This window comes from Macrobrachium nipponense, chromosome 14 (assembly GCF_015104395.2).
Source record: "Macrobrachium nipponense isolate FS-2020 chromosome 14, ASM1510439v2, whole genome shotgun sequence".
Taxonomy (NCBI): domain Eukaryota; kingdom Metazoa; phylum Arthropoda; class Malacostraca; order Decapoda; family Palaemonidae; genus Macrobrachium; species Macrobrachium nipponense.
Window position 1 is genome coordinate 20,132,119 of NC_087207.1, and position 18,293 is coordinate 20,150,411.

The window sequence follows — 18,293 nt, forward strand, 5'->3', positions numbered from 1 at the left end:
CGTGTCGCATTTTATCAGATTTGTCTGTCTCTGTATTTAGCTCCAGGAGACTGATAGATATTTTCTATATTCAGTTTAATTATGGGTATAGCTTCTTTCAGCTTACATGACAGAGAGAGACATCTAATTTTCTGTTTATGTTCGTACCCAGGCCAGATGTTTGCAACAGTTTCCATTATATTTCCCGCCAGTTTTATTTTTCTTTGGAGATTACCTTACTTGTGTAAACAAACCGTCTCTTTTAAGCATCGTTTCCGTCTAAATTTGTTTGATAAGGAATTCCCTTTGTCCAATTAGTTTTTCATTTAGTCATTGATGCTATAAATGATGAGTTTTTATATCACAATTTTATAAAGTTCTTTGGTAAATAGCTTTACTGATATAATATGTTCAGTTGCAAATAGACTTCTATTAAATTTCCCGGCCTAGTAAAATTATAAACTTGAATATTGTTTCTCTCTCTGTATATATATGTATATATGTATATATATACATATATATATATACACACACACACACACACATATATATATATATATCTTTATATATATATATATATAATATACACACATCACACACATATATATATATATATATATATATATATATATATATATATATATATAGATATATATATACACACACACACACACACACACACATATATATATATATATATATATATATATATATATCATATATATATCTATATATATATATCTATATGTGTGTGTGTGTGTGTGTGTGTATGATGTATGCATTTATGGTTTAAGATTTCGTGGTCAATATTTGTGTCCTGTTTTGTCAGTATTGTCGACAGTGCATTTAATAATAAGAACTGTTCGAAAAGCAACACCATTTCCTCCAGGCATCGTCTCCTGAAATGTGTCACACACACACACAAACACACACCACACACGCACACAACACAAGAGATAAAATCGAATTCATCATAAAAAAGAAAAACTATCGAAATGCGAGTGTACGGGTCCTATATCCCAATCAGATCCTGGCTACGAAAAATTGGGGTAACGTCCCGCGTCTCAAGAAACGGATTCCAATTAGAAATTGGCAAACGAGACTTTGTTGTTTTTTTTTTTTTTCTTATTATTGGTTATAAAAGATGGGCGAGTGTCTGTGACGAGATGGTGGGTCTTCTTTTGAGCTTCTCGGTTTGAAAGGTTTGTTTTCGTGGGAGATTATAGAGTTGGTGTTGTTGTGATACTAGATACAGAGAGAGAGAGAGAGAGAGAGAGAGAGAGAGAGAGAGAGAGAGAGAGAGAGAGAGAGAGTTTAAAAGCAAGAGTTTAGAGAGCAATATTATATATAATATATATATATATATATATATATATATATATATATATATATATATATATATATAGTATATATATATATATATCTATATAAATATTCACGAAAGTTAGGAACGTGATAAATCCATAAATAAAGATATAAGCCACGAGGGAAAATAAACAACGGAGTATTCCGCGAGATCTTTCGACTTCAAACGTCCTTTACTTAGCAGACGAACTGACTTACATGAGGAAATGACAATACAAGAAGGGTCGTATAACTGACAGATAGGGATTATAAAGAGATTAGTACCTAGAATTCGACACACCCTGGTAAGATGAGTAACCTTCCCAAACAAGCATAAACAATGGGTACAATTAAAAGTTTAAGACAATCATCTCAGACACAAGGACAAGACAATTAAAGGATTATTATAGGTGCAGCTATTCAGAACTTCGGTAAACAAAAACATATTCACAATACATATTAAACATACATTACAAACGAAGATATCCTCTAAGGCCACTAATTTTTATTTAAGTCTGTAATTATATCTTTGAGGTCATTCTTAAACATGTTACAAATACAAGGGTCTAAATGAAACAGGCCACGACTAATATTGAAATTACAAGTAGAAGTAAGTTGTATTAAAGCAGATTCTAAAAGATTTCGTGATAGGGCATCTTTTGACCATGCAATTACTGAACTACCAATCCAATTTATTCGGTAGTTGTTTTCACTTAAATGAATGAATATTGCATTAGAGGTTTGCCCTATTTTTGTCCCGTTTTTACATAATATATGCTGGTCTTAACCTTACTTCTAAGCCCCTGCTCGACTGTCCGAGATAATATTGAGGGACAATCCATACATGGAATTTTATATATTATGCTTGTTGCTTTCTCTGGGGCCATCCATTTTTTATTAACATTCCTTTAGTGTGTTATTATAGGAAAAAACAAGGTTGACCTTAAAGGACTTTTAACAATGATTTAATGGTTTCAAATCCGATTTTAAAATAAGGCAAACTGAGAATGTTTCTTAGAATTTCTTTTCTCCGTGTTACTTACAACTGGTAAAACATTGTTTTTTGGGCTTTATTATAACAAATATCTAATATATGTGAAGGATAGCATAATCTTTCCCTATTTTTCTTATGTATTTCAATTTCTTGATCCGAAATATTGGGGACTGACAATGCGCAATGCTCATAAAAACATAGAAGAAAAATTGATATTTTTATGTTAAGATGGTGGCCTGAAATAGAAAATGAACTAATAACGTTAATTGTTGGTTCGGTTTCCTATAAATACCTTGAATTTACAATTGATGATTGGTCTCTATGTATCTAAACATCTAAGAAAGAAAGGCAAGTTGTCTTTTTATTTTTTCTAATTCTAGAGTAAACTTAAATGATCGTACCTGGTATTTGATTTAGAGAGTAAATCATTTACATCAATACCGACAAGCAGAACAGCTAAAATATCATCAACATACCTATACACTTTACAGGAATATAAATGATATTAGGTAAGTAGCGTTTTTCAAAGAATTCCATGTACACAAGTTTGAGAGTAGTGTGATAAAAGAGTTTCCCATTTGCCATAACTAAATATTTGTTGATAAAATTCACCATTGAATATAAACTTACAATCACAAATGCACAAACTAGTGAGTGAAATAATGTGACTTATAGGTAGAGATTATTCTGCTGAGTTAGCCTTTAATTTTCCCTCTGGCTTATATATCTTTTATACCCCCCTACCCCCATATATATATAATATATTAATTAATATATATAATAAGGATATACTATTATATATATATATATATAATATATATAATCTATATATATTAATCTCTATATCCTATATAATATATATATATTATATATTATATATATTATATATATAAAAGATATATCCCCCCCCCCCCCTATATATATATATATATATAATATATATATATATATATATAAAAACCCCCCCCAAAGATATAAAAGGATATATAATATCCCCCCCCCCCCCTATACATCCCTACACAAAAAAAAAAAAAAAAACCCCCCCCCCCCCCCCCCCCCCCCCCCCCCCCCATGATATATAATTAGATATATATATAATATATATATATATATTATTATATATATATATATATAATATATACATTATGATATTTATTTTTCCCCTATCATATTATATTATATATATATATATTATATAATATTATATATAGATATTAAGGGATATTATATATTTATATATATATATATATAATAGATATTAGATATATAGAATATATAATATATATATAATATATATATATATATATATTATATATTATATATCATACGTAGCCAGTGCAATTTCAAAGACGTCTCCAAAGTGTAATTGGGTTATTTTTCTTTTGGAAAAAAAAAAAAGGGCAATTTTGTAGACTTCTTCGAAAAAGCAATTTCAGATGTGTTTTTGATCTGAGGAAGACCCACCCCCCCACCCCCCCCCGAGAGAGACAGACAGAGGTTGGATGCCAATAGTGGGGGAGAGAGGAGGTTTACATGATATATATTATTATTATTATATTATATTATTATTATTATTATTATTATTATTATTATTATTATTTTATTATTATTATTATTATCAGTTCTTTGTAGCGAGTTTATGGACTCTAGTTAAACGGAGGATAGGGTCCTTGGATTCGTGATGATTGTAATGATTTAGTTTATTGTTGGAAGGGCTGTACTGCTGTTTTATATATATATATATATATATATATATATATATATATATATATATATATACATATATATATATATATATATATATATATATTATATATATATATACACAGGCAATGTTGTAGACTTCACGGTATCCAAATATCCACTCGGTTAAATTTTCATCCTTGGTAACTATAGAGTCCCACAATAAAAAGAAAGTATTAAATCTCAAACAGATAGGCTTATGTCCTATACATCTTCAGCCATCTGCGCTGACAAAGTCACAAATACCTAAAAGAATCAGGACGATAAAGTCTATAAAGCCACAAGAATCAGGACGCTCTATTTGACCGTAGATTTTAGCACGAGCCTCAAGTGAGCTGGAGGTCGGATCACGCCTTGTTTCATTTTCATTTAAATCCAAGAGAGAATTTTAAAGGGGGCGTGGCAGTAAGAGAGTTAAGAACCATTGGTGTAAAGCATCCGTGTCAAGACCCATAAAGTTAGTTTGCATATCGCATCTCATTGCTTTTGTAAGCAAAAGTCCTGTAAATTCTTTATGTGAATTTGTACATATATGGCTTCTTGGTGACCCAGTTTCCCTTTTGGGGTAAATGAGGCCGAAAGTGGAGCTCAGAGAGAGTTCCGAAAAATTCCATTAATTAAATTTTTTTATTCAACTTTCGATCTTGATATGAAATTAAGTCATTTTGAATTGACATCTAATCACATAGAACGCTGGCGCTCAATTTTTTATTTCATTTATTTTTAATTGCTTCGTAAATTGTTTTTTTTTAAGTTAGCTGTGATTAAAAATTTATATATATATATTTTTTTATAGATGAATAACCAGCCGTTTTTGACACGTTAGTCTTATGGAGATATATAATTAAAAATGAAACCTAGATTTTGTGTTGATCATTTTTAATTTCCGTATTCACTATATGATTTATATATATATATATATATATATATATATAAGATATATATATATATATATATATATATTACTATATATATATATGATATATTATATATATATATATATATATGTATAATATATATATACATATATATATATATATATATATATATATATATATATATATATATATGCAAACAAATGATATCATAACTGCTCGGTAAAATTTGGTGTCAAAAACGTAATTCAAAGCCATTATATAGAATATCTATTTATGACAATATTTACTTTATAAAAAAATCCTATCTATAAGAATATTTTGTATACGAGACATTCAAAGCATTTTCCATAGAATGATCTATTTATGACAATATTTAATTTATATAAATATCCTATCTATAAGAATATTTTATATACGAGACAAACTGGCATATTATTACCCGGTCTGAATTATGTCAAGTATCTTTCAGTAACACCTTGAGGAAACAGCCTCTACTCTATTTTAATTTTAATTCTATGCCTTCATGCCACAGAGGATCGTTAACCTCCTCGTAATTAAGCCTGACTTTGCGAAGTAACAAATCAAGATTGATGGGCTAATTCTCATTTCCTGTTCGGGTGTTACGTATTAAAAGTCACTCTAATTTTTTTCTCCAAACGATAAGACAGGAGTTCTTTTGTAGTTTTTGTTTTTTCTTCATTTTATGTAGGATTATATATGTATATATACATGTAAATAATTCTTCTGTTAAAACAGGATACGTCTCAAGTATAAAAGGCCCATAAAAACACTCTAGTCTAAAGCTAAGGGCTATATTTCGGTGGACTAACTTCCACCCTTATATAGTATGAATGACAGAAGAAGTTACATTTACTTAAACATATAAGTATATATGATATTAAATACACAATATATACTATATATATTATATATATATATATATATATTTTATATATATATACACACACTGGGGTCCTCTCTTTTACCATTGACACAATTCTTGTGACTTTTTTTTAAAGTAGAGTTAATTCTTAAGTTTAAACATTTTTTTTTGTTTTTTTATTAATCAGTTTATAATAATTTTAATGAATACATTTTAACTTTACAGACTGATGATGCACTCAGTTTACTATGTGTGAAACGTTTCTGTAGTTATTAATATATATATATATATATATATATATATATATATATATATATATATATATATATATATATATATATATATATATATATATATATATATATATATATACAGGGAGAACTACTCAGTTTATCCGAGTATTATTCAAACTCTCCTCTACTTCGCAGACGACCCAGACTCGAGGGCGATGAAGAGGCAGCTGAGCTTTTGGACAACTCCGCGGCTCGCCACAAGATGGCAATTCGACCCAAAAGGAACCACCCTGACCCCAGATCCCGCGCCCACGATGTTGCTGAGGAGAGGTAAGGTGTAGGGCAAGAGGGCCGTTGTAGGGTGGCTGGGCAGTTTTTGGGTGGGTGACCGTATCAAATACCGTTTGAAAAAAATGTGCGTGGTAGTGCACAGAACAGGAGCGTGTGTGGCTTGCAGTGTCATCCCCAGATAGGTTTTTGTAGAATTGGAAGGGTTTTATTTTATATATATTTTATATATATATATATACATATATTATAATGTATAAGATATATATATATTATATATATATATATATATATATATATATATTATATATATATATATATATATACATATGCAAATGCGTATATATACATATATAATTATGGATATATAATGTGTTATATATATATATATATATATATAGGTATATATATTATATATATAATATATATATATATATATATATGATATATATATATACACGCACACAATTTGATTAACCAATCAGAAAATGTGTCTAACGCAAACATCTCTTATTTTTCTTAATGATATCTTTGAACAATACCGGACCGAGAAAATCCAATACTTCTGATTGCAAATAGTATCCTCTTTGTACAAATGCCAACTCAGCCGTGATGACGTAAAAAGGTACGAATTCATAGAATTCTTTCAATTATCAATAGCTTTAATTCTAACGCCGGATCTGATTCTCTGTCATCGTTAATGTCCGGAGTTCAGGCCGTCTATCTTGTTTATCGAAATGATTACAAAATTATATTCGATACACGAGTCATGATGGCGAATTATTTTCGAGGGACGAATTTTGAAAATATTAAGTGAATCGATTTCCGAATTCTCAGTCTTGTTGTAGATTGAATTGGTCTTATATGAGATCCTGTGTTGTTAGATTTTACGGAATATATGACGTGAATGGTTATATAAGTTGAATTCCCCTTAACATACAACATGAATGGTTATATTCAGGTAATTCTCTTTCAAGGGGTTGTACTATATTTTTCCCCTCTTGCTATTTCTGTGTTTTTTTTCCTTTTGCCATCTGGATTTGCTTTCTCTTCTGTTGCTGACATTTTGTGCTTTCCTTTCCATCACTCTCTCTCTCTGCTACCTTTCTCACTGCTATCTCTCTGCTTTCTTTGCCATTGCTGTCTCTTTGTGCTTTCTTTTGTGTTGCTGTCTTTTATTACTATCTTTTGTGCTTTCTTTTTTATAGCTATCTGTTTCTGCTTACTCATCCACTGATATCTCTTTGTGCTTTCTTTTCTATTGCAATCTCTCTCTGCTTACTTTCCCACTGCTATGTCTTTGTGCTTTCTTTTCTATTGCTATCTGTTTCTGCTTTGCTTTCCCCATGTATTTTTTGTACTTTCTTTTCCATTCCAATCTGTTTCTGTTCTCTTTCCTATCATTATCTGTTCGTGCTTTCTTTTCCATTGGTATCTAATTTTGCTTTCTTTCCCATCGTTATCTATCTTTCTGCTCTCTTTCTAATCACTATTTCTTCCTGTGCTTTCTTTCCCCTGCTATCTCTTCTCGCTTTCTTTTCCATTGCTATCTATTTTTCTGCTCTCTTTCCCATCACTATTTCTTCCCGTGCTTTCTTTACCACTGCTATCTACCTTTTCGCTTTCTTTTCCATTGGTATCTATTCGTCTGCTCTCTTTTCCATCACTATTTCTTCCTTCTTTCTTCCCCGGTCGCTTTCATTTTCTGTTTCCTTTCCCGATTTATTTCTGTGGACTTTGGGTCCGTGTAGCAATTGATAAGCATCAACCCAGAAGTGTCTCAGCAATGTATATATTTCAGAATGCAACTCTCCAACCTCATTTTCGGAAAGACTCTTAAAACCAGCGGGGTCCTAAGAGGAATGATTTATCGTCCCGGGAATTTAATTCTGTATAGTGCTGCTCGCTGCTACTGCTGTGACAGAATCCTTTGCAGGACTTATTTCTTCCTTTGACAAAATAGGTCAGCTGATTTCATCCTCGAGTGAGCTGAAGTACGTCCCGAGAATCTGTAGTAGGATTATGTGTATGAATTTTATTAGTCACACTGTTCAAATGGAAAGAAAATCAAAGATATACACAAACTATACAACACGGAAGATGGTCTGCCGTCTGAGAGTTTATAATCTTCTGCCCAGACTTTCGTGATATTCTTTACTTAGATCAGATCAGACAAAGAGACAGACCAAGATGTCCTGTACTGACAGACCAGGTAGCCATACGGACAAAAAGACATCCCAGGAGACTGCTGCAGGTGACAGACAGACCAAGGCAGCCAGACAGACAGGTCAGAAGACTGCTACACATCTGCTCCATTTTCCTTGGCCCCGTAACCCATAAAGGGAAGAATTTTCTGTGCAAGAAATCGAAGAAAAATTCGAAAGACTTTCTACTTTAATAACCTCTGGAACTGTTTTATCTTCTCCGGCGTATCTGATGACAACACCAGATGTCGAAGATTACTTTTTTTCGCGGAAAATATGGCGCTAATGAAAAAAGGGGGGCGGGTGGGTGGGTGGGTTGGGAAGGGGTTGGTATGGGGGCGATTTTCCAAATGCCATTCCAGCCTGGAGTGCTGCTTAGAAATGGGATAGTTCCCCCCCCCTTTTTTTTTTAAATATACGTCTTGTGAAATAGGTAGAAAATCATATTTTACGAGAGAGAGAGAGAGAGAGAGAGAGAGAGAGAGAGAGAGTCGTTTGTATCGCCTTCTCGGATTACATTCACTAAAGGCAGATGGAATTTAATTTTAAACTCAGTTACCTAAGGAAAAGAGGGTATATCTCAGAAGATACAATATAAAAGAAAAGAAATAGTTTCTTATATTAAAGCCCTTAAAGGAGAAACCGGTCTGTATCTCAGTAGGTAATATAAAGGAAAAATGAAGATTTTATGTCCTTATTGAGTGAGTTTTTAAGAATAGATGAAATATGTAGATATATTCCAGAAGATGCTATAGAATAAATAGAAATCCTTACTAGCCGATACATTTACTTCATTTAATTCATAAACTCCAGTGTCAAGTCAATTTTATATTTCCTTCAGTTATCCTTATAATATAATAATTATACTAACTCATTCTGAATCCATTTGCTATATAGTTTTAGTGTATGGTTTATGATTTATATAAGATTTCCTTTTTGTTTTATTCGCGTTGCAAAATCTTCAACGTATCCTTTTATTTTTACCAGCCGATAATGTTTCACTCTTGTGCTATATGTTAGTTTAACTGAATTATTTGTTAATTTAACTGAATTATATGTTAATTTAACTGAATTATATGATATGACTTCATTTACCTTCTTCTTTAAGTGCCTGGTTTATGTTTCATGAGACAGTTTATCATTTTATTCTGTTACTAAATCTTACATGTTCTTTATTATCATCTGTCAATAATCGTCTCTCCCTTACTTATCCACTTGTATCCTCTCCTCTCATTGGGCCTTGTCTCTTCCTCATTTATCTGACCTCGTCTCTCCCTCACTTATCTGACCTCATACTCAAGCAACCTCTCTCTCTCTCTCTCTCTCTCTCTCTCTCATTTGACATCGTCTTTCCCTCACTTATATGAACTCGTCATTCCCTCATTTATCCGACCCCTCCTCTCTTTCCCTCTATTATCCAATCTCACCTCTCCCTCAATTATCTGACCTCGTGTTTCCCTCACTTATCCTGTCTCATCTCCCCTTCGATTATCCGACTTCATCTTTTCCTCACTTAACCGTCTTTCCCTCAGTTATCCAGCCTCATCTCCCCGTCGTTTATTCGACTTCGTCTTTTCCTCACTTATCTGTCTTTCCCTCAGTTATCCGGCCTAATCTCTCCCTCACTCATCCGCTCTCTGATTGGCAGGTGGCTCGTGAAAGACCCCGAATCCGGAAAGCAAGGTTTAGTCCCCGCCGGCAAGCTTAGAGTTCTACAAGGAGGAGACGGTGACTGAGGAGGTCTCCACTCTGAAGAGGTCGCTGCAGCACATGGTCATGCAGGAGACCCTGGCCGTCAAGAAGAACCTCATGAAGGAGATCAAGGAGATGAAGTCGCGGAAGCTCTCCAGCAAGCTACTAGGACCCACTCCCGAGGACGAAGCCAGGGGCAAGCGCAAGTGAGTAAGGGTTCGGAGACGTCGCGACGAACTTCTTATTTATCTTCTTAGTTGTTTCTCGTCTTTTACATTTCTTGTGTTTGTTGTGGATAATGTTTTTTTTTAGTCTTCTTTGATAGTTTCTGAGTGATTTAGGAGTTGTACTGTTTTTAGTTAGGAAATTTAAGAAAATTACAACATTATTTTTTTGCCATTGTCTAAATATGCCTTTTCATACTGTTGTGGATAATGTTTTTTTCAGTCTTCTTCGATAGTTTCTGAGTGATTTAGGAGTTGTACTGTTTTTATTTAGGAAATTTAAAAAATTACAACAGATTATTTATTTTGCCATTGTCCAAATAATCCTTTTCATACAATATCAATAATTTGTATTCATTAATCATCATTTTCAGTCATTATTTTCTTTATCTCTCTCTCTCTGCATATACCATTGTATAAACCATTGAAAAAAATGATATTGATTAGCAATTTTTTTTCAATGGTTTATACAATGGTATTTGTAGAGAGAGATGAAGGAAATTAAAGAATAATAAAATAATACATAAGCGCATCGTAGGAGTAAGGTAGTCGACCCAATACATCACTTGACATCGAAATGAAATTTAAGAGAATGAGGAAGTCGGTTGAATCGTCGAATGATAGGATCACTTCGTCAAGAGGAATGAGACAAATGGAATAATTTGTCAGAATGGGGTCGAATCTGTGGAGAAGAGGGATGTGGTAACAGTAAATTATTTTAAATATCTCTTGTTTAGTGGGGAGTACCTTCTTAATTATCACTGGACCGTCACATGTAAGGGAAAGATATAATTAGCAGCAACAATTAGAGATATAAATTGTACCAAATAACCTAGATATAATTACAGTTCTTAAAAAAGAAACGATGATTAGTCCATGTTTTACTAATTATGAATAGGATCAGATAACTAAAATTTAACTTGAATATAGTTATAGTTCATAAATAGAAACAATGATTAGTCTATGTTTCACTTATTATGAATATCAAAAATGAACAAGGCGCGACCCGACCTCCAGCTTACTCGGGGGTGCGTGCCAAAGTCTACGGTCAAATAGTCCGTTGTTTCACCAATGAAAACTGAAATAAATACGCTATATTTTATTAGAAATAATTGTTCTTGACTGTTTAATATGAAGATTATTTATTTTATACATTTTTAATCTAATAAATAAATCATAAATATCCAATCCTAAAATTCCTGTATCTTTAACTCAACGCGAAACACCTTTTTCAGTACTTTTTAGGTTTTTCCATAGGGCTTTCTAAAACCCAACCCCCAGCAAGAACAGCAAAAGAACAACAACAACAACATTAAATTAATTTGTAGGCTTACTCGGCAATTTAGAGAATGTATGATTCTGAATACATGAATATGTTTGCGATAAATCAACTAGTAAATTGCCATTGTATTGTTCCTCCTATATAGTTTTATTTCTTATTTTCAGATAGTTTTAATTAACTCTGCGAGTTCCCTTCTCGTAATTTCACCGAAGTTCTCTGAAAGGGAAACAGCCCTGCGTCCAAACTGCAATTATGTATTTTGTAATGTTCGGTCAAGATTGCAAAGAAAAATGCGAAATAGATTTGGACCCTTTTTCATCTTTCTCAAGTTCACAATTTAGTTTTTGTGCCTCAGCGGCATGGTCGGTATGGTGTTGGCGTGCCACCTCGTTGGCCGCGAGTTCGATTCTCGGGCATTCCACTGAGGTGTGAGAGATGAGTATTTCTGGTGATAGAAGTTCATTCTCGACGTGGTTCTGAAGTCATGTAAAGCCGTTGGTCCCATTGTTGAATAACCACTGGTTCCATGCAACGTAAAAACACCATACGAACAAACAAACAAATTAGTTTTGAAACGAAATTTTTTCATTGATTTTTCAATGTACGTACATCATAAGCATCTTGCCGAAGCCTCCATAAGAAGATTAAATGTAGGTTTGGGGAAATATAATCTTTGAGGCAGTAATAAAGGATAAAATTTATTTTATTTTGAAAATTGATGAAAAAACGAAAAAGAATTCACAAGTCACATAAGAAAACTTACGTTTTCATAAGGCACACCTAGTGTCGCTAGTGCACCTCGCTCAGCGCACTGTAGGCAATATAAAGATTCTTGGCATCGCCCCTTCAGCCCGTAGCTGCAACCCCTTCCATTCATTTTACTGTACCTCCGTTCATGATCTCTTTCTTCCATCTTACTTTCCTTTACCTGCTTCTAACAGTTGTTTCATAGAGCAACTGCGAAAGGTTTTTATTCTCCTGTTACACCTTTCAAATCTTTTTACTTTCAATTTCCCTTTCAGCGCTGAATGACCTTTGACCTTAGTTTTATATTCAAATTATATAAAAAAAATTATGTAGAAACGATTTATAATCTATTCTTAATGAGCAATTATTATTGAATAATTTCATGAATGAAAATGTCAGTATAATATATGACCAGAATTCCCCTTCATTTTGACAACTAAAATTCGACATTTATCTCGTAGAGAGAGAGAGAGAGAGAGAGAGAGAGAGAGAGAGAGAGAGAGAGAGAGAGAGAGAGAGAGGCTCACTCCAATTTCAGGGCAACCATCCATATTCATGATTCGTCACTAGGGATAATTTCAATTTCAATTTCAAGGCACCCATCCTTATTCAAACTTCACTTCACTAAGGATAACTTCAATTTCAGGGCAACCATTCTTATTCAAACTTCACTTCACTAAGAATAAATTTAATTTTAGGGGAACCATCCTTATTCAAACTTCAGTTCACTAAGAATAACTTTAATTTTTGGGCAACCATCCATATTTAAACTTCACTTCACCAAAGACGATTTCAATTTTAGGGAAACCATCCATATTTAAACTTCACTTCACCAAGGACAACTTCTTCACTAAGCACAACTTCAATTTCATGGCAACCATCCTTATTCAAACTTCACTTCACCCGGGACAACTTCAATTTCAGGGAAACCTTCCATATTCAAACTTCACTAAGGACAACTTCAATTTCATGGCAGCCATCCATATTCAAACTTCACTTTACAAAGGATAACTTCAATTTCAGGGCAACCATCTTAATTCAAACTTCCCTTCACCAAGGACAACTTCAATTTCAGGGAAACCATCCTAATCAAACTTCAACTTCACTTCACTAAGGATAACTTCAATTTTAGGGGAACCATCCTTATTCAAACTTCAGATCACTAAGGATCTCCTCAATTTCATGGCAACTATCCATACAAATAGCTGATTTCACTGAACAGATCTCCACACTCAAAAACTTAATGTCAGCAAGGTTAGCTTCAATATCACGCCAACCATCCAACCTCAAACTTTACTTCACTAAGGATCTCCTCACTTTCAGAGCAACCATCCAGGAGCTCATAGAGACGGAGGAGGAGTTCGTCAAGGACCTGCAGTTCGTGATGGAGCATTACTTCAGCCTCATGGACAAACCCACTACCCCGAGGGCAGTCAGAGATCACAAGGACCTCATCTTTAACAACTTCAAGTTCATCGCTGACTTCCACCAGAGGTGGGTCCTCCCTGGTCGATGGATAGATGCTCTAGAGGAGCTTAAACCATTATTTTCTTTATATAGGAATTCTATAACCTATTGATTAAATAGAACCAAGAGATAGTTTTCTGCAATAACAGTTTACATTAGTATGGTCCCTATAGAAATTTTGTATCTATAACCTATTGATTAATAGGACCAAGAGATAGTTGTCTGCAATAGGAGTTCACACTGTTATGGCCTATATAGAAATTCTGTATCTATAGCCTGTTGATTTAATAGGACCAAGAGATAGTTATCTGCAATAGGAGTTAAACTATTATTTTCTTTATATAGGAATTCTATAACCTATTGATTAAATAGGACCAAGAGGTAGTTTTCTGCAATAACAGTTTACATTAGTATGGCCCCTATAGAAATTTTGTATCTATAACCTATTGATTAATAGGCCCAAGAGATAGTTGTCTGCAATAGGAGTTTACACTGTTATGGCCTATATAGAAATTCTGTATCTATAACCTGTTGATTTAATAGGACCAAGAGATAGTCATCTGCAATAGGAGTTAAACTATTATTTTCTTTATATAGGAATTCTATAACCTATTGATTAAATATGACCAAGAGATAGTTATCTGCAATAGGAGATTACACTAGTATGGCCCCTATAGAAATTCTATATATATAAAACCTATTGATTTAATAGGACCAAGAGATAGTTATCTGCAATAGGAGTTAAACTATTATTTTCTTTATATAGGAATTCTATAACTTGTTGATTAAATAGGACCAAGAGATAGTTGTCTGCAATAGGAGTTTACACTAGTATGGCCCCTATAGAAATTCTATGTCTATAACCTATTGATTTAATAGGACCAAGAGATAGTTATCTGCAATAGGAGTTTACACTAGTATGGTCCCTATAGAAATTCTATATCTATATCCTATTGATTTAATAGGACCAAGAGATAGTTATCTGCAATAGGAGTTTACACTAGTATGGTCCCTATAGAAGCAATGTATCTATAACCTATTGGATTAATATGACCTAGAGATAGTTGTCTGCAATAGGAGTTTATACTATTATATCCTCTATGGAAACTATAAGGCTGGTTAGATAGATACAGTCAGAGGGGTTTATTATATACTTTTTATAGAAATTTTGTAAAACTGGTTACAGTTTGCAAGAGTTTACTATATTATATTTTGTGTATTGGAATTCTACAAAACTAGGTACATTCTGTAAAAGGAGCTTAAACTTTTATTTTTTTTATAGGAATTCTTGAACTTATTGATTTAATAGGACCAAGAGGTAGCTGTCTTCAGTAGGAGTTTATACTATTATATTTTCTATAGAAATTCTATGAAGCTGGTTAGATACTGCAAGAAGGATTTATTATACTAAAGTTTTTATAGAATCTATAAAAGTGGTCAATTACAGTAAGAGGTGTTTAAAATATGCTCTTTACAGAAATTCCATAAAAAGCTGGTTAGATACTATAAAAGGGGTGTATTATATTATAGTTTTTAAAGAAATTATATATGAAAATGGTAACATAATGTAAGAAGGGTTTATTATATTATATTTTGTATAGAAATTCTATGAAGCTGATCAAAATCTGTAATAGGAGTTTACACTGTTATATTCTCTATAGAAATTCTATAGAACTGGTTAGATGAATTCTGAACTGGTCTTAAAAATGGATCCCACATTCTTGATTAAAAATACTCCAATCCTTGGTAAATTATACTTTGAAATCAATGTAATATTCTGATCTAAAACTGTACAGGGATATTCCTAAATCCAGGGACCACTTCTAATATCTCTCTAATAGTCTAATATCCCTCTAATAGTCTAATATTAGTCTGATAGTCTAATATCTATCTCACCTTCACAAGGCTTCTGATATGCGAAGTTGCTGCTAGATTTCTTGGAGGTACACACACAATGCATTGGCTGATATCTCAATAGGATGTCTTTGACATCCAACCGTCCTTGTATCTCTCTAAGGCAGGATATTGAGCATTCCTCTCTCTCTCTCTCTCTCTCTCTCTCTCTCTCTCTCTCTCTCTCCTCTCTCTAACACTGTCTCTGGCTCTGTCTGACTGTTTCTCTCTCTCTCATGAAACTTTTATTCTCTCTCCCTCTCTCTCATGAATCTGTAATCTCTCTCTCTCTCTCTCTCTCTCTCTCTCTCTCTCTCTCTCTCTCAGTAAACTGAAGCTGCTTTCCCTTGAATCACGAAAGAGTTGACAACAAAAGGCTTTGTGATCCAACTGAGGTAATATAGTGGTTTCTCCTGACTTACAAGGTACAGGTACCAGGTAACTCATATGACGGCCCTTACCAGGTAGTTATCATGGCAATAATTCTGCATTATTATTATTATTATTTTTTTTTTTTTTGCTCTATCACAGTCCTCCAATTCGACTGGGTGGTATTTATAGTGTGGGGTTCCGGGTTGCATCCTGCCTCCTTAGGAGTCCATCACTCTTCTTACTATGTGTGCCGTTTCTAGGATCACACTCTTCTGCATGAGTCCTGGAGCTACTTCAGCCTCTAGTTTTTCTAGATTCCTTTTCAGGGATCTTGGGATCGTGCCTAGTGCTCTTATGATTATGGGTACGATTTCCACTGGCATATCCCATATCCTTCTTATTTCTATTTTCAGATCTTGATACTTATCCATTTTTTCCCTCTCTTTCTCTTCAACTCTGGTGTCCCATGGTATTGCGACATCAATGAGTGATACTTTCTTCTTGACTTTGTCAATCAACGTCACGTCTGGTCTGTTTGCACGTATCACCTTATCCGTTCTGATACCATAGTCCCAGAGGATCTTTGCCTGATCGTTTTCTATCACTCCTTCAGGTTGGTGCTCGTACCACTTATTACTGCAAGGTAGCTGATGTATCTTGCACAGGCTCCAGTGGAGGGCTTTTGCCACTGAATCATGCCTCTTTTTGTACTGGTTCTGTGCAAGTGCCGGGCATTCACTTGCTATGTGGTTTATGGTTTCATTTTTCGTATTGCACTTCCTACATATGGGAGAGATGTTATTTCCGTCTATCGTACTTTGAACATATCTGGTTCTTAGGGCCTGATCTTGTGCCGCTGTTATCATTCCTTCAGTTTCCTTCTTTAGCTCTCCCCTCTGTAGCCATTGCCATGTGTCATCGCTGGCTAGTTCTTTAGTCTGTCTCATGTATTGTCCGTGCATTGGTTTGTTGTGCCAGTCCTCTGTTTTTCTGTCTTTCTCCTGTCTCTGTATATTTCTGGATCTTCGTCTACTTTTATTAGTCCTTCTTCCCATGCACTCTTTAGCCACTCGTCTTCACTGGTTTTCAGATATTGCCCCAGTGCTCTGTTTTCGATGTTAACGCAGTCCTCTATACTTAGTAGTCCTCTCCCTCCTTCCTTTCGTGTTATGTATAGTCTGTCCGTATTTGCTCTTGGGTGTAGTGCTTTGTGTATTGTCATATGTTTCCTGGTTTTCTGATCTATGCTGCGGAGTTCTGCCTTCGTCCATTCCACTATTCCTGCACTGTATCTGATTACTGGCACTGCCCATGTGTTTATGGCTTTTATCATATTTCCGGCGTTGAGTTTTGACTTGAGTATCGCTTTGAGTCTCTGCATATATTCTTTCCTGATCGTGTCCTTCATCTCTTGGTGTTTTATATCTCCTCCTTCCATTATTCCCAGGTATTTGTATACTGTCTCATCTATGTGTTTGATGTTGCTCCCATCTGGTAGCTTTATCCCTTCAGTTCTCGTTACTTTGCCTTTTTGTATGTTGACTAAGGCGCATTTTTCTATTCCAAACTCCATCCTGATGTCCCCAGATACAATCCTTACAGTCTGGATTAGGGTATCTATTTCCTTGATGCTCTTACCATACAGCTTGATGTCGTCCATGAACATCAGATGGTTGATTCTGTTGCCTCTTTTCTTGAGTTGGTACCCGGCATCCATCTTCTGTAGTACTTTTGTTATGGGAATCATGGCTACTACGAAGAGTAGTGGGGACAGTGAGTCGCCCTGGAAGATCCCTCTCCTGATATTAACCTCTGCTAGTCTTATTCCAGAGCTTGTAAGTATTGTATTCCAGTTGCGCATTGTATTTTTGAGGAAGCTGATGGTATTTTCCTCTGCCCCATATGTTTTCAGGCATTCTATTAGCCATGTGTGTGGTATCATGTCGAAGGCTTTCTTATAGTCTATCCATGCCATGCTTAGGTTGGTTTTCCTTCTCCTACTGTTCTTCATTACCATTTTGTCTATCAGGAGCTGGTCTTTTGTGCCCCTACACTTCCTTCTGCAGCCTT

The 18,293-nt window shown here is 34.1% G+C and overlaps 1 protein-coding gene across 1 annotated transcript in view; it reads left to right on the forward strand.

The window, feature by feature from the left end:
* Positions 1-18,293, forward strand: part of LOC135226158 (obscurin-like) — a 432,842-nt gene that overhangs the window by 155,059 nt on the left and 259,490 nt on the right. Inside the window, 4 exon segments of the mRNA XM_064265599.1 lie at positions 6,250-6,384; positions 10,195-10,243; positions 10,245-10,444; positions 13,815-13,985. Of these exon segments, the coding sequence (XP_064121669.1) occupies positions 6,250-6,384; positions 10,195-10,243; positions 10,245-10,444; positions 13,815-13,985 (555 nt within the window).